Below are 25,684 nucleotides of genomic sequence, written 5' to 3'. Positions count from 1 at the left end.
CGGGAGGGGTGTGGGAGCCGTGGGGGTTGCGGGAGGGGTGTGGGAGCCGTGGGGGTTGCGGGAGCGGTGCGGGAGCCGCCCGGGGTGGGGACGGAGGGGACCGCGGCCCCGCTCGGGCAGAGCGCTCACCGCAGCGTGCGCAGCCGGCAGCCCCGGCGCCGCAGCCCCTCGGCCAGCAGCCCCGCGCCGGCGTCGCGCAGCCCCTCGCTGAAGGACAGATCCAGCTCCTCCAGGCACGGGCTGGTGCTCAGCACGGCGGCCAGGTCCCGGCAGCAGGCGCTGGTGAGGCGGGAGTAGCACAGCCTGCGGGTGCGAGCGGCACAGCCCCCGCTGAGAGCCCGCCCCGCCGCCGGCCTCCCGGAGCCCCTCGCCCCCGGAGCAGCGGGACGGAGGGACCGGTGGGCTTGGGCACGTGGGGGGCTGTTGGTGGGGTAGCGGGGGGCACTCACCGCAGGGCACGCAGGCGGCAGCCCGGCTGCAGCAGCCCGTGGCACAGCAGGCGCACGCCGCCGTCGCCCAGCGCCCCGTCAGCCAGCTCCAGCCGCGCCAGGCCGGGGTGCAGCGCCAGCAGCTCCCCCAGCTCCCGGCAGCAGCTCTCGGACAGCCCGCACCAGTGCAGCCTGGGGACAGCAACCACGCCACTGACGGTCAGCACAGAGGGATCGACCACACCACAGCCGGTCAGCATGAAGGGATCGACCACGCCACAGCTGGTCGGCACGGAGGGATCGACCACAACCAACCATACCACAGCCAGTTGGCATGGAAGGATGACAGCCACACAGCCAGTCGGCACAGTTGGATCAACCTCACCACAGCCAATCAGCCTGGAGGGATCGACCACACCATAGCCAATCAGCCTGGAGGGATCAACCACACCACAGCCAGTCAGCATGAAGGGATCAACCACACCACAACCGGTCAGCATGAAGGGATCAACCACACCACAGCCAATCAGCCTGGAGGGATCGACCACGCCGCAGCCAGTTGGCACAGAGGGACCAACCACAACCAACCACACCACAGCCAATCAGCATGGAGGGATCACAGCATCCAGCCACACAGCCAATCAGCACAGAGGGATCACACCTGCACAACCAATCAGCACAGAGGGATCACACCTGCCCATGCCCCACTGGTCACTGTGGGACCCTGCTGGGGTGGCCAGGCTGTGCCTTGTGGCCGTTAGCAGCCGGGGTGGCCGTGCCCTGGCCCACACACCCTCCTGGTGCCGGCAGCGGTGCTGTCTGGGCTCGGTCTCTTACCGCAGCACCCGCAGGCGGCTGCCCGGCTGCTGCAGCGCTTGGCAGAGCGGGCGGATCGGGGGGTGCGACTCCACGAGGTCACCGGCACGTCCTCCAGTTCCTCTTGTTCCTTCAGTTCCTCCGGCTCCTGGGGTGCTGCAGCTGCAGGGGGACAGAGGTGTGAGAGGTACAGGCAGCCCTAGCCAGCACTGGCAGCTCCCGGCCTCGCCGCTGGCACACAAACCCCTGTGCAGAGCTCACCGTCCGCTCGGGGGCCGAGTCCTCAGGAGGGACCTGCCTGGAGCTGGGAAGGATCCCAAGCGTGGCTGCTGGGTGGCAGATGGGCCCGTTTGGGATGGGGAAGCAGGGCTGAGATGCTTCATCTCCATCAATCCCACTGCGTGCAGCAGGCAGAGGAGCCCTCATCATCCTTGTTCTCCCCCCAAAATGAGTAAAATCCCCCACTGAGGAACTAAAGAGAAGCTGATGTTTGGGCAGGGAGGAGCTGAAATGCCTCTGAAAACCATCCCTTGGAGTGGAGCTGGGGAAAGCTCTGCCGTGTGTGGGTCGCTAGGGCAGAGAGAGGCAGCACTCACCGAGTCAGCGCCGTGGGCAGCTGCTCCCGGGGCTCCCCCTGGGCGAAGGAGCAGCCCCGGAGGGTGACGCCGTCCAGCCCGTCCCAGTGCCTGATGCAGAAGCAAAGAGCCGCTTGGTCGTACAGGGAAAACCTGACGTCCCGCAGGTCTATGTCAGTGAGGCCCCCCAGAGCGCTTTGGGTGAAGCTTTTCTCGTTCATCTCGAACAAAAAGTGGCAAGTGTCCAAGTGGGAAAGCTTCTGGGCTCGCTGGGGATGGGAGATGCCTCCGTGCCTCCCCTGAAGCCACCTCAACATCCCTTCCCTGGCTCGTGGGGAGATGCCGCAGCCGGTGACCTCGTCTGCGTACTCGATGGCCTTTTGGCTCATCAAACCGAACAGGAACCGCACCGTGAACCTCAAATCCTGCCTGGACTCGCTGTAGCTCTCCAACAGCACGTTCACGTCCTTTGCCAGAGCCCCCGAGTCGCGCCCCGTTTCCTCCTCGTCCTCCAGAACGTAAAACAGGGCTGCAAAGAGCTCCTGGAGGTGCAGGTGGGTGAAGCTGTAGGTGTTGCCTTCCTCTGCGCCTGCCTTTGAGATCTTCTCGTTGAGGAAGAGGGGGAGAAGCTCCGGCTGGTCCAAGCCACGCTCCTTGATCTCCTTCTCCTCAAAGAGGACCTTGTGCTTCCAGATGCCGTCGGCAGCCAAGGAGCAAAGCTCGCGTAGGAACTTCTGCAGGTCCTGCTCCTTGTCCCTGCCTCTGCTCTTGGTTAACCAGGACAGGTAAAACATGCTCATCTGTGTGGTGGCTTTAGAGCACTCGCTGAGGTTTCTGCTCTTGTGAAGCTCCTGCTGGAGGACGGTGCAGACGGTCCAGCTCACGGCGGGGATGGCGCACAGGCTGTACAGGACCTCGTTGCCTCTGACGTACCCAAAGGCCACGTCGGCTTCACTGGCGTCCCCGAAATGCCTGTGGAAATATTCCTGCTTGGAGGCTGCTGAGAACCCCAGGATCTCCACGTAACACTCGCCCTCCAGGCACTGCCTCAGCCTCTGGAGAGCCGCCGGCCTCGTGGTGATGAGCAGAGAGCACTCGGGGAGAGCCGTCTTCTTCAACAGGCTCATCAGGGTGATCTCCAGTGGCTTTGCTTCCCTGGGGTCAGAGCTCAGCTCGGTTTGGGGCCGGGCCAGAGGAAACCCCAGGGCCTCGAAGCCGTCAAAAATGAACAGGATCTTCTTGTGGCCACGCAGGATGTTCCCCGCTGGCGTGTGCCTGTGAGGGCAGCACCTCGACACCAGCCCCGCCACGCTCAGCTCCGCGGCCGGGGCCACGTCCTTACAGTCTGTGCAGAACACGTAGTCAAACAGCGCTCCCAGGGTCCCCTCTGCCCACTCCACCATCACCTTCCTCACCGTCATCGTCTTCCCCATCCCCGGGGCTCCCACCAGCACCACGACCCGCGGCCTCCGCCCGTCTCCGTCGGCTCCGAACAGCGTCTGCGAGGCGCCGGCGCGGCCGTGGCCGGTGCCCGCAGCCTCCTCGTGCCCCCTGCTCCTCCTGGCCGTGCTGAGCGCGGTGTAGCGGCTGCCCAGGGACACGCTCTCCCCGAGACACGAGCTCACTTCTTTGTAGCGCAGGAACTCCCGGAGCACGTGCTCCCGGTACCGCCGCTTGTGCTCTGCGCCGGCGAGAGCAGCGTCAGGCACAGGCACAGGTGGGTACCCCAGGAGCTCCCAGCACACCCCACTGCCCTCCCCACACACCCACGGGATGCTCGTTGCAGCGCTCGGGGCTTTCCTAAGCCTGGCACAGGCAGCAAGGGCACTGTCTGGTCCATTTTGGGGGGTGGTCTGGAGAGTGTCTGGAGCTGGGGAAGGGGCTGGAGCACGGGGGTGCTGGGGAGGGGCTTGAGGGAATGGGGGTGTTGAGGCTGGAGAAGAGGAGGCTGAGGGCAGACAGCAGCACTCTCTGACACTCCCTGACAGGAGGCTGCAGGGAGCTGGAGGTTGATATCTGCTCCCAAGCAATGACAGGACAAGAGGAAAGGGGCTGCAGCTGCCCCAGGGGAGGTTGAGGTTGGAGCTGAGGCTGAGCTGTTTCCCTGAGAGGGGTGTGAGCCCCTGTGCCAGGCTGCCTAGGGAGCTGGGGCAGTGCCCAGCCCTGGAGGGACCCCAAAGCCGTGGAGCTGAGGTGCTGAGGGCTGTGGGTCAGCGCTGGGCTGGGCAGGGGGAGGGCTCCAGCAGCTCCAAGGCTTTTCCCAACCCAAACTACTCTAAGATTCACCCTCCATCCCTCCATCAATCCTTGTTTTAACCACCTTGCAATTCTCATCCATCCTGGGAGCAAACACGATTTCCTGGGGCCACCTGCAGCTCCATCCCCCTCCCCTCATGCGCCTGGGGCCAAAGGCACCATTCCTGGGCTCCTGGGGATGGCTCCAAACTTATTACAGAGTTTGAGCTCTGCAGGGATGTCCTTAATTCCCATACAAGGAGGAAAGGATCTGCCTGACAGGAGGTGCTGAGAGCTGAAGGCTCTGCTCCAGGAGGAGAGAGAGCCCAGTAGGGTGCGGGGACAGCGAGAGGAGGGGTCTCTGCAGCCCCCACACTAACAGCATCACAGCGGGACAACTTTGTGTCTGCAGGCTCCCTGGGAAGCCCAAACCTTCCCACCCCAACTTCTGCCTGTTTTCACCCAAGGGAAAAAAAGAGCCAAAGCAAAGCAAAATGTCTGCTGGGTTCTTACCTTTCACCTTCTCATCCAGGAGCCTCTCGGCCAGGTCCCTCAGGTTCATCTCTTGGAACAACCCGATCGCTACGTCCATCGCCACGTCTTCTCTGTAGCTGCTGCCCATGCAGCTGAGGAGGGCACAGGGGTGGGCAGCCTTCGCCAGACAGTCCCTGGGGATGTTCCCTCCCCTTTCCACGGGAAGCTCTGATAACTTTGCCTTAAACTCCTGGAAGTCTTCAGGTGTGAGACCTTGGAGCGCACGTAGGAGGGCGGCTGACCCACGCTCTTCCCCTGCCATCGTGGGGTGTCGCCTGGAATGGTCAGAAATCACCGTGGCAACAGGGTTTGGAGCTGGGCACAGAGTTTGTCCCCGCACAGCCCAACTCTCCCTGCGCTGCAAAGGCTGGGGACGGTCACCCCAGCGTGTGGCACGGTCACCAGGGCTGTCCCCGTGGGCTCGTCCCCGCTGCGACGGGGCACAGCAGAAGGAAAACCACCCCAGAAAGCATGCTGGGGGTTTGGCAGCAGCCTGGGAGCTGCAGCCCCTGTGGCAGAGTGCCCGGGGCCTCTCCTGCGTGCTGGGGCGGTGCTGGAGGGCTCAGGCTCTGGCTGCAAGCCCCGGCCCACGCACGGGCTGGGTGTCGCTTTGCGGCAGCAGCCTGACATCCGGCACTCGCTGCCGCCACGCTTCAGCTCCCCAGCCACGCGCCACGGGCACCCCGGCACGGCCACCGCGGCTCTCCTGGCAACACACCCACGAGGAACATGCTGCTTCAGGGGCTTTAGGACTGTTGCTCACAGACACCCTCTCCTGCCTCTCGCCTCCCTGGTGCTGGCAGCTCAGCCCTTTCTAACAACAGCACGTGGGGGTCAACTGAAAAACCCCTGAATGTCCAACTCTGCCAGAGGAATCGTGCCTGGCTCGGGGTCCCCAGGCCTCTTCTGAGGCTTGTCTTGGTAAAAAAAAGTGTCAGAGCCTTCCCCTCCTCCCTCTCTGGGACTCCTTACTCCTGCTATCACTCCTCTCATCCCCATTTCTAGCCTCCCGTGCCTTTAGGAGACAAGAAGCGCCTCGCAGCTCTCCCGGAGCAGATCCAGCTGGGATCAGTTCCCTGTAAGTTGAGGAGATCAGAGGGAAGCTGCATTTCCCCACGGGGATTACTGCCTGCTGCAGCTTGCACCCAGGAGCAAGGGGGGACCTCCTGGGGCACCCCAGCACGGGCAACGTGGAGCTAAGGTCAGACAGCTGCAAAAGCAGGGGAGGACAGAGACATTAAAAATAGCTGCAGGAAATGGAGACTTAGGCTGGGAGCTGCCAGGGGAAGAGGATTATCAGGGTGATTGTGTGAAAGGGAAAGGAAAAAGGAGCTGGGAACAGCAGCTGCTGTCCCTGTGCAACAAGGAGTAGTGACTTTAGTCATGAGTGACAGGACAAGAGGCAACGGGCTGCAGCTGCCCCGGGGGAGGTTGAGGCTGGAGCTGAGGCTGAGCTGTTCCCCTGAGAGGGGTGTGAGCCCTGTGCCAGGCTGCCCAGGGAGCTGGGGCAGTGCCCAGCCCTGCAGGGATCCCAAAGCCCTGGGTCAGTGCTGGGCTGGGCAGGGGGTGGATTTGATGATCTTAAAGGTCTTTTCCAACTGAAATGATTCTTTGTCTCTGTTTTAGCCTGGAGAGGAGCAGGCTGAGGGTTGGCATGAGCACTCCCCACAACTGCCTGACAGGGGGCTGCACTGAGGTGAGGGTCAGTCTCTTCTCCCAGGGGTAACTGCTGGGAATTACAACCAGGAAGACCAACAGGTACAAGAAGGGTTGAAGCTTTGCATGAACTACAGGCTTCTCCTGCTCACAGCCCTCCCAGGCTTTGGGGACATCAGCAGCAGGGTGGCATCGTGAATGGACCTGGCACAGAGGTTAATGGGTAGGAGAGATGCTGCCTGGCCCTCACACGGATCAGATCTGTCTCTCCTGCCCTGACTAAGGTGCAGGAGGCTGCTGGAGCAGACACCCAGTTGCAATTCTTGGGCATGGATCCAAGTGTCTTATTTTTAAAGGACCCAGCAATAAACCAACTGTGTGCTTCACCAGACGTGAGCAACCTAAAAATAGCCCTCCATGCTGCTATTAATAGAGCAGGGGAGCAAGGAGGGGGGAGAAACCAGTTAAAAAAGTAGAGGAGAGGCTATTTTAAGCCCCCTCCAAGCAGGAGCCATTGCATGTCTGTGTGAACAGTGAGGGTGGTAGGGAAGGAGACACTGGCAGTGTGGCTGTACAAGGGCTGGAAAGCACGAGGGGGGATGAGGACAACGAGATTTCTCTGACAAGCTCAGAGCGACAGTGGGAAGAACATGTGTGTAATGCTTGGTAAAGTACATGGGGAAGCCTGAGAACAAGACTGAGCAACAGCTGGGTGAGCCAGGACTGGTTCAGCTAAAGCGGTGCAGCCCCGAGCCACGGGAAGGTCTGCAGCGTCCTCGCTGGACTCATGGAGATGGGCTGTGGCTGGAACAGCTTTCTGCAGGGCAGGAGCTCTGTGTTAAGGGGTTGGGCTGGGTGAGCTCTGGAGGTCCCTTCCACCCCCCACCGTTCAGGGACTGTGTTTTGTGAACTGTGAGGGAAAGTCAACACCACCATCGGTAACCTTGTCGTTGCCCAGAGGAGAGCAGCAGCGAAGCCTCTGCTGCTGGGTGAGGGGCTGTGGGGGGATGGAGTGGTCCCAGGGCTCTGCACTGAGTGGGCAGTGCTGGAACAGGGTGAGGGGATGGAGCAGAGCTGGGGTGCAGCTGGGGAGTTGAGTCAGGAGATGGAGCCAGAGACAGGAGCAGGAGCAAAGCTGCAGCTCAGGTGCAGGGTCCGTGTGGGAGGCAGAACTGGAGCCAGACCCCAAAAACACAGCTCAAAACAGCTGAGTGCCCAGGGCAGAGCTCGAATCAAGCCCAGGTGCCCCTGGCAGTGACTGGAGAGGTCCCAGGTGAAGCTGATCAGGGCTCTGGGGCTATTAATAGCTCCTAAGGGGCAGATGGGCTCCTGTTTTCACTGGGAGGGCTTTGTGTGCAAGATGCTGAGCCAGGCAACTGCAAACCCTGCAGGAAGCCACTTCACCACAGAGCTTGTCCTTCGTCCTGCTGCCCTGGAAGTGCAGAGGTAAGGGAAGGGGAAATGGCTGCTGCCCACATGGCTACTGGTTTTTACTGCTCTGTTGCCTTTTCTTCCCTCTCCAGCCATGGGTGGGTTGCAACTGGGGCTCAAGGATAAAGGTGAGCAGCTCCCTTGGGGCTTTCTGATGCTCAGGGATGAGATGAGCGTCAGACCCTTCTGTGACCTCCTCTCCTGCTTTTTGTGCCCTGGTTTATGACCAGGGTCCCTGAGTTTTGGCTAGGGGAGGTAAACTCATGAGGAGGCAGGGCTGGGGGGCTGGGGATGAGGGGTATTTTGCAGCTGGGGCTGTCAGCTGCACAGGGAAAAGAAACCCTTTGGGGGATGTGCTTGAGAGATGCTGGGAAAAATGGGAAAGGATGCTCTCAGGCATCTTGTGAGTTTAAAGAGGGGGAAAGTAGGCTCCTTGGTGGCATCTTGGCAGCCTATTGCAGGCTGTGCAGTTCCCATGGCAAGGCTGTGTCTCTCTGAAAGTGCAAAGCACGTCATGTTCCTTCCCAGGGATGCTGCTGCCACCAAGTCCCTGCAGATCCCCCCCATCAGGGCTGGCAGGAGGGCTGCCTGGGAGCCAGGGCTGCTCTCACCTCTCCCAACACACCCCAGGGTACCCTGTGAGCTGCGTGGGAGCAGGCAAAACCAGCAGCAGAGCTTCTGAAGGCTTCCCTCTCCACCTGACCTTGAAGAAGCTGCTCTCACCTTGCTGCCTCAGGATCTGAGCTGCTGCTCGCTGTGCCTGTGCTCAGCTCCCTCCTGTGCTGCTGCTGTCGGGGTGCTGGGTCACACTCGCTGCAGGAACCCTCCCGTGCCTGGTTGCCAGGAGGTTTCTGGGTGCTGCCCAGCTCTCCTGCTTCCCTGGCTTCTCTTCCCTTCTGCAGTGGAGGGGGTGAGGTTGGTGCTTTTACAGCTCCTTTCCTCTTCTACATGGGTAAAAATGGGGTTTAGATTCAGCATCTGAGGTGTGTGATGTAAACTCAGAGTCTGAGGTATACACATGCATCACTGAGGGCTGTTTGTCTCCTAAGGCAGAGGCAGCATACGTGAACATAAGGAAATTACAGCTGGAACTCCTGGCCCCAGCTCCTCCAGGCTCTGGAGACTGGAAGCAGCAGTTTCTGCTGGCAGGAGGCTCCTTGGTGCTGTGCTGAGAGGGGGCCCAGAGGCTGAGGGTGCTTCTGTCTGATGGAGAAGGGGCAAAAAGGTTTTGTGAGTCCTGGGAGCAGAGGCTTGTGTGTCTTTCCTGCATGAAATCACAGACTGTTCAGCAGCTCTGCAGCAGCTCAGCCCCTCTTTGCTGCTGCCAGTAAATGTGGGAGGTGTTGGGAGGGGGAAGCGGCTGTTTGCAGCCACTGAATGGTCTTGGTGGTGCCTGGCACGAGTCCCTGAAGGAGCAGGGAGGGCTGGCACTGCTGAGTGCAGGACCAGACAGGCAGCAGAGGGGATATTGGCATCAGCCACAGCTAATCCTGTCTGTGCCAGCTTCCCTGAGCCAAGCAGGCTCCTGCAGCCAGGGACTGCATCAAGGTAACCTTGCTGGTCCCTGCTCCCAGGGAGCTGCATCCCAAACCTGCCTCTCCTGCTGGGTTCCCACACCCAGCCCCTGGGCACCCTCCCTCAGACACAGGCAGGATTTGTCTTTGCTCTGGGGTTTCATCAGCCCAAGTGCCTTTAAGCACTGGCACAGGTGAGGTGCTGGCTTGGCTCTTGGGGGCAGTTTGGCAGAGCCAGAGAAGGGTCAATACCCCCCCGTTCTTTTCCTCTGGAGTTTCTGCCCTACTGCACTGAGTGACTGTGGCTGAGCTGCTGCTTGGCTGCTGCTCACAGAAGGGACACAGAGTGGCCACAGAAGTGAAGTGAGTTACTCTGTGTGTGGCTGAGCTGGGAAAGGTGGTTTCTCGTGGATTTACCTCCTTAGGACATCTGTGCTTTCTACAAAGTGGCATGAAGCTGGTCAGGGGGTCCCAGGGAACCATCACCTGAGAGAACTGGGCTAAAAGAGCTCTAGAGAGTCCTGGGGCCTGCCTGCAGTTTGGGGTACAAGCAAGGTTTAACCTGAGTGGTGTGGATCTGAGACCTGTGCCTGGCTGGAGGAGGTGAGGCTGTGACAGGGAGGGCTGCTGGCTTTTAACTGCTGTGCTGAGGAGGTGGCTGGGTGCCTGGCAGAGCCTGGCTGAGTGTCTGGCAGAGCCTGGCTCATTGTCTGACGCTGCTCTGCAGCGGGACCTGGGCTGTGTGCCCAGCTCTGAGCTGCCTGCAATCCCTCCCAGACCTTGCAGGGCTGCTGTAAGGTGAGTGGGACCCCAGCTCACTGTGAGGGGCAGTAGGGCTGTCACAAAACTACTCCAAGGCTCATCTTTCTTCCTCTACTGTGCAGAGCTTGGCAGGACAGAGTGCAGCCTCCTGACTCACTGCTGTCACACTCAGGAACACTTTAAGCTGGTGTGGGAAGCCCATACTCCTTTTTTCCCCTCTTGTCTACACCCATAAGCATCCCAATCTGTCAGGTTGCCCCCCTCCTCGTTGTGTCATGTGCCCCTCTCCCCTCCTGGCTGTATCCCCAGCATCCTGCAGAGCCAGCAGGCAGCGAAGCAGCCAGTGGGGCTCAATACTGCGGGGACAGCTCCAAATGCTGAGCCAGCGGGATATGGCTCAGCCCCAAATAACAGGGGCCGCCGTGGAGATGCAGCTGGGCTGCCCTCACCGCCCTGCCAAGCCCCCGCTTGGCATCTTGTCCCGTCCCATCCCTCCGGATTGGAGCCGCTGCCTCCCTCCCCCTCCCCAGCTCTCCATCTTCATGCAGTCTGCCGAGGTGCATTGTGGGAAACTCCCAAGTACCCCCCCCCCCCCCCCCCCAGCTTCTCCCTCCCTCCTCTCTGCGCAAGAGCCATCTCCCGAGGTGCGAGGGGAGCACGGGAGGGAAGGGGCTGCTGCCGGCACCGGGGGGCGAGGGGCAGAGCTGCCGGCGGAGGGACGAGCAGCGTTCTGGCTCGGGGTGACCCGGAGAAACAGAGACGCGGATCTACCTGGGGAAGGTGAGTGCGTGTTCCGGCTCCCCGCAGCTGCCCGGGATGGGGGTCGGGGGCTGCCGTGCCGCCCGGTGCGGGATCGCCTCGCCGCGCAGCTCTCCCTGCGCCTAAGGCACCCCAAAACAACGAGAGCGGTGAGGATGGCTGTCTCCGAGCAGCTCCTTTCCCACCCCAGCTCCCTCCTCCTGCTCCCTGAAGGTCAAGCAGCCGGAGAAGGCGTTTTCAGAGCTGGGAGTGCGATGGAGCATCCCCCTGGCAGCTCCGCTCCCTGAATGCTCTGGGCTTGCCTGGTCCGAGCTGCACTGGGAGGCAGCAGCCCTGGGATGGAGAGAGAGTGGGCTGGGAGGCAGCAGCCCTGGGATGGAGAGAGAGTGGGCTGGGAGGCAGCAGCCCTGGGATGGAGAGAGAGTGGGCTGGGAGGCAGCAGCCCTGGGATGGAGAGAGAGTGGGCTGGGAGGCAGCAGCCCTGGGATGGAGAGAGAGTGGGCTGGGAGGCAGCAGCCCTGGGATGGAGAGAGAGCTGTGAGGCAGCAGCCCTGGGATGGAGAGAGAGCTGAGAGGCAGCAGCTCCGGGATGGAGAGAGAGCTGAGAGGCAGCAGCCCCGGGATGGAGAAAGAGCTGGGAGGCGAGGCAGCAGCCCTGGGATGGAGAGAGAGCTGTGAGGCAGCAGCCCCGGGATGGAGAGAGAGCTGTGAGGCAGCAGCCCCGGGATGGAGAGAGAGCTGTGAGGCAGCAGCCCCGGGATGGAGAGAGAGCTGTGAGGCAGCAGCCCCGGGATGGAGAGAGAGCTGGGAGGCAGCAGCCCCGGGATGGAGAGAGAGCTGGGAGGCAGCAGCCCCGGGATGGAGAGAGAGCTGGGAGGCAGCAGCCCCGGGATGGAGAGAGAGCTGGGAGGCAGCAGCCCCGGGATGGAGAGAGAGCTGTGAGGCAGCAGCCCCGGGATGGAGAGAGAGCTGGGAGGCAGCAGCCCCGGGATGGAGAGAGAGCTGGGAGGCAGCAGCCCCGGGATGGAGAGAGAGCTGGGAGGCAGCAGAGGAGCCGGCCATGTGCCGGAGGCGGGGCGGCTGGGAGGAAGGAGAGGAAGCAGCATCCCCAGCTCCCTGAAAGCTTTTGATCTGGTTTTCCAGCCGTGTTTCCTCTCTTATCTGCATGGGTGGTGGCGTTTGGCCTTCACTCCGCCGGGATGGGTTTAATGGCTCTGTTCTGGCTGCCAGTCCCGAGGCGGGAGGGCTGGGAACGGGCAGCAGCCCCGGCTCTCAGTGCTGCCTTTCCCGAGGAATGAGCTGGGGCTGGTTGTTAGGCAAGGGGGGCTTTGATATCAAAAGGATGTCCTTCGGTGTGACCCCTGGCTTGTGCTGGAAAGGAGCTCACAAAGCGAGATGTGCCCAAAAAAGAGCAGACTGGAAAGAGATGGCAGAGGCTGTGCTGCCTGGTTTGAGCTATGGGGAGAAGATCCCCCCGAAGGAGTGGGAGGGATGGGGGGCACCAGCTCAGGGCTCCTCTCAGGGTGTGAAATGCACGGGGAGCGTGTCTTGGGCTTCCCCTTCCCCTGCCCTGCCTGCTGGGCACCCCTGCCCTGCCTTGTTTGTTTGCACAGACCTGTTGATTTGGTCCCTGCTCCTGCTTAGCGCTCCGTGACCATCTGGCAGCTTCTGATGGTGTTTGGTGGGGGGGAGGGGAAAGAAGAAGGGGCTTATTCTAGAATCGAGGGCAGCCTGGCAAAACTTTGGCACTGGGCACGAGGAGGAAAGGCTCCATGTTGCACCTGGGTGGGGCTTGGGCAGGATGCTGTCAGGAGAAGGAGGATGGACTCTGCTGGATTGAGCTCTCTGCTCCATCTCAGCACTGACCTCCAAAAGTCTGACCTTCACAGGTTTGACCTTCAGCATTTTCCACCTTTGTCAGCCAACACCAGCCTCCAACCCTCTGATATTGTGGCAGGATGAGGGGAAGAAAAACCCAGAATCCCTTTAAATGTGGTTATTGATCCCTCTGCATCCACCCCCCCTCCCCTGGCCGGACCCAGGGATGCTGAGCACGCTCTCCCCGTCCCTGGGGGAGGTGAGGGCAGGCAGATGGGGAGGGCTGGAGCTCTCTGAACAAGCACTTGTGCTGGCTGTGCTTTGGTGATGCTGCCCCAGCTCCTCCCCAGCTGTGTGCTGGGAGGGAGAGCAGCTGCCCTGGTTTTGCTGCGCAAGGTGAGCGATGGGTTTTTCCCCAGAGTGTTCCAGGAGCCTCCCTGGAAGGTCACAGCCTCGTGCTGGATCCGTCCCTCTCTGCCTGCAGTGCCTTCTAATGTTTCAGCTGCAAAGCAACAGTTTCCAGGCTGCTGCCTGCAGATCCATGGCCCATCACAGAAGCCTGGGGCCTGGCTCTGCACACGCAGGAAGCCTTTTGCAGGCCACAGCTGAGCCATGAGGGAGGGCAGTGCCAGGACAGCGTGGTGCAGTCCTGCAGTGGTCAGAGGGGATGCCTTTAGGATGAGGCTGAAGAGGGCTGTTGCATTTGCTGCTGCTGCTGCAGTGCTTGGGGCTATTTTCTTGTCAGAGATGACTCTCCTTCATCTTTTGCTCGTGGCTATTGCACTGAAGAGAGACAGAGCCCACTGACTTGTCAGGAGAGGGCCTTAAAACCATTGATCTGTAGGAAAGGAACTTGGTGTTTCTGCAGCTGGGTCCCAGCTCCTGGCTGCCTGGGGAGCAGCACCCCAAGCTGGAAGCATCTGCCCTCTAGGCTGACGTGGTTTCCCCAGTGCTGGCAGGCTCAGTGGAAGGAACAGGGCTTTCTGAAGAGGGGGCAGTCGTTGCCCCTTCTCCCAGAGGCATGAAACACTTGCTGTCCCTGCCACGTTATCCCTGAGCTGGCATCACAGACCCAACGCTGAGCAGAGAACTGAGACCTGCCCCATGGCCTGGGTGTGAGCATGGGTGCTATGGGGAACTGCTTCTCTGCTCCCCAAGTGTTTTGGGACTGGCAGCAACATTCTTCTTGGAGCAAGCAGCTCTCTGGGAAGACAGCTGAGCCCAAAGCAGTGTGAGCCTCCAGGTGATGGTGGTGTCACTGACACCGAGTGATGCAGCTGAGCTTGGAGGGCAAGAACTGGCTTCTTGAGAGCAGGGCTGCAGCAGGAGGCTGCTGTGCCAGCTGCTGCTGGGGCTTTGGGGCTCGGGTGGCTTCCCTTCTGGTGCCAGCCTGTCCCTAGGAGGGGATGTGGCACGTCCCTGGCTCTGGGAGGGCATTAGAAAGGAACCAAGGGAGTGTGTGTGTAAAAATGCTGAGTGTGGCAAAAGCGAAGACAGGAGGAGGTGCCCAGGGCAGGGGGACAGTCTGGGCTGCAGGATGCACCCCAGTGTGTGTCTGGGGAGTGTCACACGTGTGAGCTTCCTGGTGCTGTCTGCACATCCTCCCCTGCACCTCCTGAACCACTCCCCATGGAAGCTGCCCCAGTGCTTTCATCCAGTGTCCCGCCACGTAGCTGCCAAGGAAGAGTCATCCTGGCTGCAAAGCCTTTGTTCCCTTGCATTTCCCTCTTGGGATGAGTGGTGTTCAGCCCTGTCAGGGAGATCTAACAGCTCAAGATCTAACAGCCCATGATTTTTGAAGGGTAAAAGCTACAATCTTATTCCACCCTAAAAAAGTAGAACTAGGGAGTGGAAGGCCAGTGTTTGATCCAGTGTCTGAGGGGAGTCTCCAATGCAGGATTAAAGCCAGGACAGCAAAGGGAGGTGCTCTGAAAGGGTTTCTGTCAGCTCCCCTCTGGGGCCTGTGCCTGGGGTTATGGCCCTGGGAGGCCAGACTGTGCAGAGGAAGGATATTCCCAAGCTAATCCCAGTGAAGCAGGCTCAGATTCTAACTCCAGCAATGGTTTTGCTGTGCACTGTGGCTGAGAGCAGCTGGTCCAGCTGCACCACGAGGGCTGCTGGCACTCAAGTGAGTGACCAGACAGGTGGGCAGGTCAGGTCCATCCCACCTCTACAGACGTCCCTCAGAGCATCCCTGGGGAGTCTGAGACACAATCTGCTGTTTCCTCAGGCTGCTTTGGTAACACTTGCCTGACTTCTGCCACGTTTGGGGATGGCTGTGGGCTGAGGCAGGAGGAAGAGGCTTGTGTTGGTTTTGTGGCTGTGCCAGGCAGCACAGAGTTGGGGTGATGAGCTGCACCTTTGTGGTGAGCACACTGATGGAGGGTTGGGGGGTTTTGGCAGCAGCCTGTGTATTTTTAACAGAGCTGTGGGCAGGAAGCTGTGCTGAGCTGCAAGTGCCTTACAGCCTGTGTTGCTGCAGGGAAATGGCTGGTTTGTGCCTTTGAGGTGCCCTGGAAGGAGCTCTTGTAGGCAGAGAACGTGCAGCAGGAGCTCGCTGTGGCTCTGCTGCAGGGCAGGGTGAAGCAGCAGCAAGCCCTCCTTCCCTCCATGCTGCAGGTTTCAGTCAGGTTTACCACATCTCGTGGTTCTTACTGCTTTTATTTTCAGGTGGAGGGAGAGGAGAGCACAGCTGTGCAGCGTGTGTTTGCAGCCAGAGTGCCTGAACAGGGCGGGTTAGAGCTGGGCTTTGGGTTTAAAAACCAAGGAAACAAAAGTAAAACACCCTGGTAGAGGAGCCTGGTGGGTGTCTCTGCAGGGTTACCTCCATCTCTCAGAGAAGAAGGTGTCTGCCATGGCCATCCCAGGGAGATCTTTAGGGTCAGGCCAAGTGTGGCTTCCAGAGGTGCCTCTTCATCTCCTGCAGGAGTTATGATGCAGAAAATGCCCGTTAAGCCCTTTTGTAGGCTTGTGCTGGTGGGGAGTGTGTGAGGGCTGGCTGGGGCTTGGCCCTCTCTCTGCAGTGTGTGGCCCACTGGGGTGTCCAGAGGGTGCATCCCACAGTCACTCCCTTTGCAGGTGCATTTCTGGGCTGCAGGAGCCCATCCTGTTCCTACACAACCCAACAGGAACAGGGATGCATCACCCAGGCCAGGGGAGAGAGGGGAGGATCCTGAGAGGCTGGACACGCTCTGGGTGCTGTGGGGGGAAGGTGTGTGAGGGGGTGGCTGCAGTTTGGGCACTGCCAGCACCAGCTGGGCAGACTCTGAGCACGCCGAGCCTCGGTGCAGCCGCAGGGCTGCCGCAGCCGTGGAGCAGAGGCTGTGCTGGCAGATGTCCCCTGTGACAGCGAGCTGAAGCTGCTGCTGCCTCTTCAAATGCTGTCAGCATCTGACACTGTCCACCTCAAGATTCACAAGGGCCTGTTTGAGGGTGAAATGTTGAACCCAGGGCCGTGGTGAGGGGAGGGAGGATGTAGGGAGTAGCAAACAGCAGATCGGGAACGGGGGTCGTAAATATCTCATGAGAGTGAAGTGGGTCAGAGGCGTTTGCTGGGATTTGCTGCTGCTGGCTCCGAGGCTCTTGGCTTTGGGAGGGATGGCAAATTGAGAAGTCTCCCTGCACAGCCTGGTCCTGGTGCACTGAGGCTGTTTAAAAGCATCTCCAAGCGCCTCCTGCTCTCGTTGTGTTTTACTCCCCCTGGCTGAGCGTTGCATCAGCAGTGGGGGGCCAAAGAGGGCCACAAGGGAGATAAAAATCCTCCCCAGGGAGCTGCTGTGGCAGCTGAAGGAACACCAGCTCCTTATGTAAAGCTGTTCTAATATTAATGGTAATACTGGGAGGCACTGCATTACCTCATCTGTCTTCACAGCACTTCTTGGAGACGGGGGAAAAGGCTTAGTCACACTGCTCTGCCGTCACTGTCTCAGGTGCTGCCTCCAACCTGCTGATTCCTCCACGGCTCGGGGAGGGGAGAGGTAAAGCCCTGGGACACAAAGCATGCTGCTCAGTTGCTGGGATGGGGCAGGGGATTGAGCACAGATCCTCCCAGCCTTGATGGAGCGCTCCCCACGTGGCAGGGGAAGAGGGCACAGACCCCTGAGGACGCTTTCCAAAGGGCAGTGTGCGGTGCTCCAGGTGTGTATGACCCTGGGGACAGATGTGGTTGAGAGCTTCAGTGCAGCTTGGACCATCCTCGAGCCATCAGCAGCTCCCTAGTGCAGTGGGGAGAAAAATTAGGCTTTGCCTATCTCCAGCCTCCTTGGGTTTCCAGAAGTGGTGACTGACAGGAACCCTGAGGAGCAAAATGTCCTCAAAGGACAGTGGAGGAGCTATGCTTGAGCTGGTGAGTTTAAGGTGAATCTCATGGGGGAGGGAAGCAGGGCTTGGCCTGGCTGTGAGTCAGCAGGTTGATTCTCACCTCTACCCTGAAATAACTCCAAAGTGTGACTCCAGCTCTGCCTTCAGGCAGCAGCTGTGGAGGGACAAACCCTGACTTGCTTTTTAGGTGGGTTTTGATGGTTTCTCGTGTGATGCTCAGATGAGACAGCCCAGATTCTATCGTGCTCCTTCCCACCCTCTGCCCATTTCAGCCCACGCTCACGGTCCCTTCTCTCCTTAACTGTCCTCTAAGCCACACAGGTGCATGGGGAGAAGAAAAGGAAGTGAGAATGATCTTGAGCCTTTGGGGTCTTAGGAAGGGCACCTCAAAGCTTGCACTGCAGGGCTGCCCTGCAAAAGACATTGTCAGGGAATGTGCTCCACCACATTCTCTTCTTTTGCCATAAAATGACAAGTGGCAATGAACTGTTGCTGCCCTGTGGCAAGTGACCTCAGGCCTCTTTGGAGTAGCCTTAGTCTGTGAGAACAGGCTGCCTTTCACCTGGCATTTTCCTCAGCACACCATGAACTCACCTTAGCCACGTGCTCCAGCTGATTTTCCCTCTGCTCTCTTCAGTCAAGACCTCTTTGCTGACGGTCTCTCTCCACGTGACCCTGCTGTCTTCCACCTGAGGGTCTCACACGGAGTTCAGCCACCTGCATCCCATTGACTTGCACTGAAGGAGAAAGTTGGTGATACACAGGAGTTACTATGGGAATAGGAAGCCTGTGGCAGCACTTGGTCCCTTCACTAACACCTCCAGCTTCTAACAGCCTGGTCCCAGCCGTTTCAGCTCACAGCCGCCTTATCTCTCCCAGCCAGACCACCGCTTCTCTTTTGGTTTGTCTTCTTTCTCCCCCTGTTCCAGGAAGTTTCGTGTTTTCACGTGTCTCTTTGAAGTGTCCAGACTCTAATTTCCCTGTTTATATGCACAGTCTGCCCCAGGAACAGAATCTGCAGACTCGAGGCTAAAATTACCTGCTCTTCACCTCCCAGCTGGCGCCGGCGTCTGACTCCGTGCCGCCAATTCCCTCCTCTCAGCCTGCTCTGGCAGGTGCAAATTGCACTCACCAAGGGAAGCTGTCAGCAGAGGCCCATTTTCTGTCCCTCAGAAAGCTAGTTTGGTCTTAAATGACCAAATGCAAGGCTGCCAGCTGAGGCTTGCAGAGCCTGCTGACGGGACCTGGTGTGAATCGGTGTTCAGCGCCCGTTCTTCCCCCGTGACACTGAAAACCTTTTGCTGTGTTGCTGTAAGAGCAATTGCCTGAAGAGCAGGATGAGGACTGTGTTGTATTGGTGGTGTGTGCTCGGGTTCAAAGTCTTCCCTGAGCTTCAGGAAGGAGGGGCCTGGTTCTGAGAGGCACAAGCCATCACCTCCAGCACTGCCGAGTGCTCTGTCCCTGCCTCCCAGCTGGGAGCTCCAGAGGGAGCTGGGAGCAGGCTTGGGTCCAGGCCTTGTCTCCTTCTTTTGATGGTCTCTGTCCCCAACCTGTGGTTGTTAAGCAGATTGCCATGGTTCAGCTGATGGCTAAGGAGTTTGGGGGGCTGACAGTGGAGTTGAGGCTGGAAGAAACATTAATGCTTGCCTAGTAAAAGGGACTCATTTAATTCTTTACCCCAAAGCCCACACAAGCCGTGCTACATAAGGAGCTTTGGCACCTACAACTCTCCTTCACCTCAAAGAGGCAAACCTTCGTGCCTTTCTCTTCCAGGCAGGTAGGAATGACCAAGAAAGGAGAGGAAGATTAGGGAGTAAGGAAGAAGATTTGAGGATACACGAGCTCTTTTCTGCCATCTCAGGCTCTTTCTGCCCAGCATTGCTACAGGTCAGGCATGGACAGTAGCTGTTTGAGACCCTTCCCAATGGCAGGACGTGTGGATGGACCTTTAAGGCGAGTCCAATTTCAGACACACAACCCCACTGTGGTGCTTGCATTGTTTTTCTTGCTGCTTTTCACGCAGGAGAGCAAAACCCTCCGTATGAGCCCCGTGCTCAGCACTGCTGTCCCCTTACGCTGTGGGGTGCAGCTTCCCGCTGCCCCCCACACTCTGCAGCAGATGCCCTGTCTTGCTGCTGGCTTCTCCTTCCAGCTGCAAACAAGGAGGGAGAGGTAAGGCTGGGGCTGGTGCCTGCAGAGGAAAGAGAACCTTCTAACAGGGCCCGGTTACAGGAAAGCTCCAGATGACTCATCTGCTGTATCCGGGGCAGGATTGATGCAGCTTTCATCTGTGCTCACAGGAGGCAGAGGGAAAGATGGATTTGCTAATTTACTGGGGAGGTGGGAGGCAGAAAAGGTGCCCTTGAAGGAGCCAAGGAAAGCTGTTCCTCATCTTGGCCCTGCTGCTTTAGCTGGGGCCAGCTCGTTGCACTGGTGAGTCAGACTGCACGGGTAGTGAGAGCTGAGACCCCCAGGAGCATGCCAGGGGGGCTGTGGTGGTTGTGTGCTGCCGCTGCTCGTGGCAGGCAGCAATTCTGGGGGCTTTGCTTTTCGTCTTTCTCTTTAATCACTGGTCTCATGATCTCTGCTCCCTCTTCCCGGCCTGGGAAAGAGCTGGTTAGCTGCTGGCAAGTGAGAACCTTCCTGAAAAGGCACCACTTGTTAAATAGCACGGTGGGGGGGAAAGGGAGGGAAGGAAGCCTCTCTCTCTCTCAAAACCTTGTTCTGGAGTGCTGCTGTCTGTGTGGGAGGCAGAGGGGGAGCTGGAAGGGGGAGGAATGGGTAGGACAGGCAGAGAGAGCAACTCAGAAGGGAGGAATAAATAGCTGTGAGGAGCTATAAAGAAGAAAGCAAAGGTGGAGAAACAGGCCATGAGAGAAAAGCTTTGTGTGATGCAACGAGGGAAGAGGAGACAAAGGGCTAAAGAAAAGCCCCCTCGCACCTCTATGTTTGTGCTTGGGTTCTGAGAGCAAGGAAAGCACTTTGCTTTGCCCTCATCTGAGGATGAGATGGTCTGGAGAGGTGCTGGGCAGTTCTGTGGCTGGTTCCAGAGCTGGCCAGCCGTGGACAGAAAGCCCTTTCCCGTGGATGCTTTGGAATTGCTGATACTGGTTTCTGGCTTAGTTTGGCTTCTACATCTTGAAGCCTTTTCTAATGTGCACGAGGGACTTGCTTTGCTTTCAGTGGAAGCTCCCTCAGAAGTCAAGAAATTCTGTGATGAGCTGTTTGTAGCAGTGCAGGGCATGGCTGTGGGATGAGGCTCCGTGACACGCTGTGGGCTCTGGGCAGAACCAACTCTCCTGCCTCCAGGAATCTGGAGAACAGATCAGTGAGGGCTGTGGACAAGCTGTGAGGGACCTGGCCTGTGCAGAGTTCCCATTTCTCAGCAGAGAGGCCAGTTTGCCCGCTCTGTGACTTCCCCCCACCACCTCTGTAGGCTGCATGTAGCTTTCCTAGGCAAAGCAGAAGATCTAGTGCTTGATTGATACAGCATAACCCCCCAAACCCCAGAAGGTGTGTGAGCAGCACAGCTAATTGATATCACAGCAACGAAGCAGGTGACTTGATATTTATGACATGATGAATCTGACTCTCTCTGCTTGTAATCTCTAGGCCCAGTTTCAATCTTGGGCTCCACTTACTATTTCTGTTTGTCACCACTGTACCAGATGTAAAATGAAGAGGTTAAACTGCTCCCAAACCAGAAGAGCAGAGTCCTGCGAGTGACTGTGTGCAGCTCAGCCCTGGATCCACACAGGCTTTCCCCTGAGCAGAGCAGGCTGAATGCTCTTTGGAGGCAGTAGGAAGGAAAAGATGAGGCAGGTGGTATCCACAGACATGTTACAGAATGGGCAAGGAGAGGAAAATGTTCTTGGCCAGGACCTGACATTTGTCTGTCAAGCCCCAAGCCACAGAGAAGGTTTTTGGCTTGGTGAGCGCTTGGGATTGTGTTTGTGTGGTACAAGATGCCCAAGTGTGTGACACACCTGCAGTGAAGCAGCAGGGCAGAGTGGTGGCATTCTGGGGTTTCCAAAATGGCTTAAAAATCACCACCTCAAATGTAAGTGTTTCTCAGCTGCAGCCAAAGACTCTGCCCTTCCACACCCAAAGCTGATCTGACCCACGAAAAGCTGGTGGGGAAAGTCGATTGGTGCTTTTTAAACAGGAGGGGACTTGTTTGTTTCCTCAAAGGAGCTTAGAGATGGGCAGACAGCTAAGGGAAGAGCAGCAGCTATCCTGCTTACAAGCAGCCATGCCCTTCACTGCTTCCATCAGTTCTCTGGGGCAAATGGCTCCAGCTGATCACCTGCAGTATGTCTGATGTCCTGCCCAGCTCTGTGGGCAAGCCCAGCTAACCACTGCATGGAGGCAGGAGCCAGGTCTCTTAAGTGCTGTGAGGCACAGCTTTACAGCCACACAGGAATCTGCACCAGCTGAGGGATCTGGCTCTGGCCTTATTTTGCTGTTGCTCCACCAGAAATGCTGACAGCAATAATCCTTGTAGCTCTGATACTTGTGATAACCGAGGAACTAATCCTGTTCTTTCTGCAGTACCCATCTGGACGGAGAATGTCGCACATTAACCCCTTCCTAAACTCATCTTGACACTGCTGCAAAAGGCAGGGTAGAGGGTGAGACACAAGCAGGGAGGAGCTCTTGATCTGCTTTCCCAGCAAACAAAACGTTCTCTCCTTACCCAGGAGGAAGGGAGCTGTGGTGAGTGAATGAAAAAGTCGCCTTTGCTTGGCTGGCCACCAGCGTATCTCGGCCCTGACAAACAGCATCACTTGTCCCGGTGACAAGTGGAGTTGTGGCAGCTATGGGTGAGAGACTATCAGCTTGTTTGGTGTTACTGCAGGCACAGGCCCCGCAGGAGATGCTCTGAAGCTCACAGTGACTGAGTGAACAGTTTCCAGTGAGCAGTGCCTCCTGCCCTCCTCCTTGCCTCCAGATACAACGGCACTGGCTTGCTCTGTCCCTTCCCTCACCTCCCGTTGCTCTGCTTCCTCTTGCAGGTGCTGGATCATGTCCGGATAGGACGCTGCCAGTGTGAGAATCACCTCGGGACCCCAGCTCCGAGGGGTCGAGCTCGGGTGGCTTCCTGCAGCAGGCGAAGGGGAGCAGCCGGAACAGCCCCAGGTGCGTGACGGCCGCTCGCCGCGATGGATTCCAAAGGCAACGTCCGCAGCGCAAACAAACCCGAGGCCAAGGCCCCCAGCTCCGGGAAGGCGGAAAAGCCCAACCCCAGCCCTGCCACAAACGCAGACAAGAAGGAGCTCCCCAAGGAGCAGCCGCCAGCCCCCGCCGGCTCCGCCGCCAAGAAGCCAGGCGGCGACCCCGCCGTCGCCAACAACCACAGCAACGCGAAGGCCAGCCCGGCCGCCACGGAGGCCGCCGGCCAGTCCCCTGACTCTGAGCACAAGGGCAACGGCTCCCAGGAGTCGCCAGGCGGCATCTTCGACAGCGTGAAGCCCTTGCTGGTGGCGGGAGGGGTGGCGGTGGCTGCGCTGGCCGTGATTGTGGGAGTGGCCTTCCTAGCCCGGAAAAAATGAAGACGGAGCCCGGGGTGGGGGATGAGCAACCCAGCCCAGCTGTACAGCTCCTCTTGAGACACATGCATGCAGGAAAATTCTATACTTATCTATATAGATAGAGAGAGAGCGAGCTACATAGGTCGACAGCAAGCACCAACTGCAACTCCAAGAGTCTTGAACATGACAACTGTGCCAGTGTTGACCCGGTGTGGGTAACTCCATGCACTCGGTGTGTTCTTTCATGTAATATATCTCGGCTTGTACCACTGTGTATAGATTACAGCTTCTCCTGATCGGTGTAAATGACGGTGTCCCCTCCCCTCCCCTGCTGTCCTCCCTGGGAGACACCCCCACCTCTCTTGCAGTCCCCTGTTCTCGAGTCCAAAGTGTTCTACGTCCCATCCAGAGTCCCCAGTTTGTGTTTTGGTTTCTGTTTGGTTTGTTTTTAAGCTGGGTTGGGTTGTGGTAAAGATCTGTAAAGGGGAGACAGAGCCTAGCGCTACCACCCGCTTTGCCTGTTGCTGTGTGTTGGGCTGGTGCTTATCCAGCACCCTGGGGCAGTCGCAGGCAAAAGGCAGCTCCTTGAGCCAAACAGAAAGGTGTCTGGTGTACCTGCTGCTCATCAACCCACCCCTAAACACCCATCTCGAAGGCACCCCAAAGAAAACAAGCTGAGGCTGCAGTGTGGCAGAGCTGAGTGTGCCATGTGGGACACCACGTCCAGTCATTCTCCTGGCTGAGCTGCCAGCGAGGGAGGGGGCAGAGGGGCCGTACTGTGCCTGACAGTGTGGTTGTCAGCTCTCAGAGGTGCCTGGCCCAAGCTCAGGCAGGCACCAGCTGCCCTCTGCTTTGGTTTCTTGCGCGTTGGCGGGCAGCCTTCAGGGCCCTGTGGCTCACCAAGGCCATTTGGGCAGCACTTGGGGACAGAGAGACTTTTGTTTTGGATCTAGTATTTCCTGAAGTTAGGCTGGGCTTTGCAGGATGCTGTGACCTCGGCCCAAACTCCCTCGGGGTCAGCTGGACTCTTGCTGTTCATTTCTTCAGGCTTTCATTCTTTATTGTGTTTTCCCACTGAAGGAGAAGGTGTCTCAGTACATGAGAAAGTAGCAAAAAAGGGAAACATGAGCTAGTTTTAGGGGCAGAGTGGACCTGCTGACCTGCTTTATAGCAGGGAAACCCTGTTCAGGGGCAGTGGAAGTCCATCTATCCAGGGGGAATTTGTTACCTCCCTCCTGTGACAGTGGCTGGGATTTGTGACACCTCCACACTTTGGAAATGGAAACAAATTCCCATCCTCCAGGAACAGCCTGGTTTCGCTGGTGAGTACCTTGGCTCTAAAGCCAGACCTTGCTGGGGGGAGAAGGAAAGTGGGTGACGAGAGAGGGTGTGATGCCCTTTCCCTAACACCAAGAGGCTGGCAGATCTCATTCTGAAAGCTTCCATCAGGCTGCCCCTGGCTGCTGCACAGCTGTCCAAAAGAGTCTCACCAAAAAAGACTTTACATTTTGTCTTTAAACGGTGTCTGGTCAGATGAGCTCAGAACTGCAGAGCCCCCAGAGCTCAGCAGCAGCTGCAGCCAGCGAGCAGCATTTGGGAGTGATGGTCAGCAAGAGGCTGTGACAAAGGAGTGAGTTCAGTTAAAGAGCCTAAGCCTGACATCTTTAACTGAGCCTGGATGTATGATTCGGTTGGCACAGGGCCAGAGGAAGGTTATGTTCCTCAGGTACTGCCTTTGCCGTACCTGCCTCAAGGTGACTGGATGGTGGGTGTGTATAACCTGACCTGGCAGCTCTTCTGGTGACTCATGTCTGATTTCCCTCCAGCTCCAGTCTGCTGAATGCACATGGCTTTCCCAAACAAAAGGTCTTTTGATGCAGCTCCTATGGTGAACTCTGTCATTCTATTTTCCCTAAGGCTCATAAGGTATTCCCAAAGTGGCCCAGCCTCTGGGCGTATTGGATGCTCTCTTCTGATGGACAGCAGGCTGCATGCAGCTGACGTTTAACATCTACCTTTAACAGTATAGAGACAGGGGGTGGGCAGGGTGGGTTCCCAGGGAGGTTTGGAACCAGTGCTACAGCTCCAGGGGAAATCCTGGTAGCCTAAAGCACTCCTTGCTTGTGGTGTGGCTATGTCTCCTGTTAGCAGCCTGTCACAGCCTGGAGGATGGTGGTGGTGGCACTGCAGGTCATCCTCTGGGTGTGTGACCACGTGCCAGCCCTCCTTAGGCAGTGAATGTGGTGTGTCCTGTTCCTAAGGGGTTTTTTTTCCACTCTGTGATCCCTTCACGTTGCTGTCTGCTGTTCAGATTCACTGCCTGGAACTCACTTTGGGGGTTTGGTTTGGAGAAGACCTCTGTGTGTGTGTGTGTATGCACGCACCACCCTGCCTCGAAGAATATTCTGCATCTCTATGTATACATACATATATGTTTATATTAATTGCAGTCTGGGGAGGAAAAGAACCCAAACCAACCTGGAGATGCCCCTTCATTGGTTCCCCTGCCTTCACACAAAGTGTCTGTGGTGTCTCTCTGTTTCTGTGCCATTCGCATCGTGCCGTGCAGCACCTCAGCTCCTTCTGGGTCCTGGTTTCTTCTCAGTGCAAAGAATGTCTGGCTAGTGAACTGCTGAATGTACCATGCGCCCCTTTGTGCTAGAAGCTCAAAAGTCCCGTTCCCCTCCCTGGATAGCCGTGTGGGCTACTTGCTTTAAGGCACTTTTAGGCTGTACTGAGCTCTACTGGCCTGTGTCGTAGCGCTTGTTGAAGTGTGGGTCTAGTGTTGAGTGAGGTTCAGGTAGCTCCAGCGCAGATGCCACGCAAGCTCCTAAGCACAGAGCTGGGGCAAAGCGCTCCAGGCCTGACTTGCAAACGACATCATCCTCTTAGCAAACACCTCCTGTCCTGCCTTAATGTGCCAGGCTGTGCAGTGGTTTCATTTTGAGAACAAAAGTGTCCAGCGAGAACTAGGCTGAGAAGGGCAAATCCAGCTCTCTGAGGAGCCAGACTGGAACCAATTTTGTGGAAGCAGAAAGCTCCAACTGCCTGACCTCGCTGTGCTAAATAAATAGTTGTCTTTCTCGTACTGAGCACACGCCGTGACTCGCTTGATGTTATTCCTTGTGTGGTGTTTGTGATGCCAAGTCCTGCTAGTGATATCTCTGTGGAGAGAATGAACTAAACCCTTACAAGCCAACCAGATTCTGTGCTTGGGGTGTGAAGAGATCTAGATTGCTAGTTTACTCTTGTTGATCAAGTCTATAACCTATCAGTTTGCAAACCTGACTTCAGATGTTGTAGCT

General features: G+C 57.9%; 2 protein-coding genes across 11 annotated transcripts in view; one reads left to right on the top strand and one right to left on the bottom strand.

Moving 5' to 3' along the window:
- The window catches only part of NLRP3 (NLR family pyrin domain containing 3), a 33,559-nt gene that overhangs the window by 938 nt on the left and 6,937 nt on the right, over positions 1-25,684 (bottom strand). Inside the window, exons 2-10 of one of the 9 annotated variants that reach the window (XM_062000590.1) lie at positions 17,443-17,585; positions 16,625-16,742; positions 16,383-16,513; positions 15,353-15,448; positions 4,568-4,863; positions 1,841-3,500; positions 1,266-1,406; positions 450-620; positions 130-303 (exon numbers count right to left, since the gene is read on the bottom strand). In XM_062000590.1, the coding sequence (XP_061856574.1) occupies positions 130-303; positions 450-620; positions 1,266-1,406; positions 1,841-3,500; positions 4,568-4,863; positions 15,353-15,390 (2,480 nt within the window). In that variant the 5' untranslated portion in view covers positions 15,391-15,448; positions 16,383-16,513; positions 16,625-16,742; positions 17,443-17,585. Of the gene's footprint in view, positions 1-129; positions 304-449; positions 621-1,265; positions 1,407-1,840; positions 3,501-4,567; positions 4,864-8,398; positions 8,585-10,722; positions 10,833-15,352; positions 15,449-16,382; positions 16,743-17,442; positions 17,586-25,684 lie in introns of those variants that run through there. The other 8 variants (XM_062000593.1, XM_062000591.1, XM_062000588.1 and 5 more) reach the window with 8 other exon arrangements.
- CEND1 (cell cycle exit and neuronal differentiation 1) lies at positions 10,659-24,404 on the top strand. 2 transcript variants are annotated; one of them, XM_062000656.1, is made up of 2 exons: positions 10,659-10,731; positions 21,864-24,404. In XM_062000656.1, the coding sequence occupies exon 2, from the start codon at positions 22,011-22,013 to the stop codon at positions 22,398-22,400; it is 390 nt and encodes a 129-aa protein (XP_061856640.1). In that variant the 5' UTR covers positions 10,659-10,731; positions 21,864-22,010; the 3' UTR covers positions 22,401-24,404. The 2 variants fall into 2 exon arrangements, with proteins under 2 accessions (XP_061856640.1, XP_061856642.1); XM_062000658.1 differs by lacking the exon at positions 10,659-10,731 and adding an exon at positions 19,183-19,281.

The sequence above is a fragment of the Colius striatus genome, chromosome 7, assembly GCF_028858725.1.
Source record: "Colius striatus isolate bColStr4 chromosome 7, bColStr4.1.hap1, whole genome shotgun sequence".
NCBI lineage: Eukaryota > Metazoa > Chordata > Aves > Coliiformes > Coliidae > Colius > Colius striatus.
Note: the sequence above shows the minus strand (reverse complement) of the source record. Positions and strands in the feature narration are given on the sequence as shown.

Bases quoted from the DNA above. Each gene is read 5' to 3' on its own strand.
- CEND1 (XM_062000656.1), top strand. From the start codon at position 22,011: ATGGATTCCAAAGGCAACGTCCGCAGCGCAAACAAACCCGAGGCCAAG.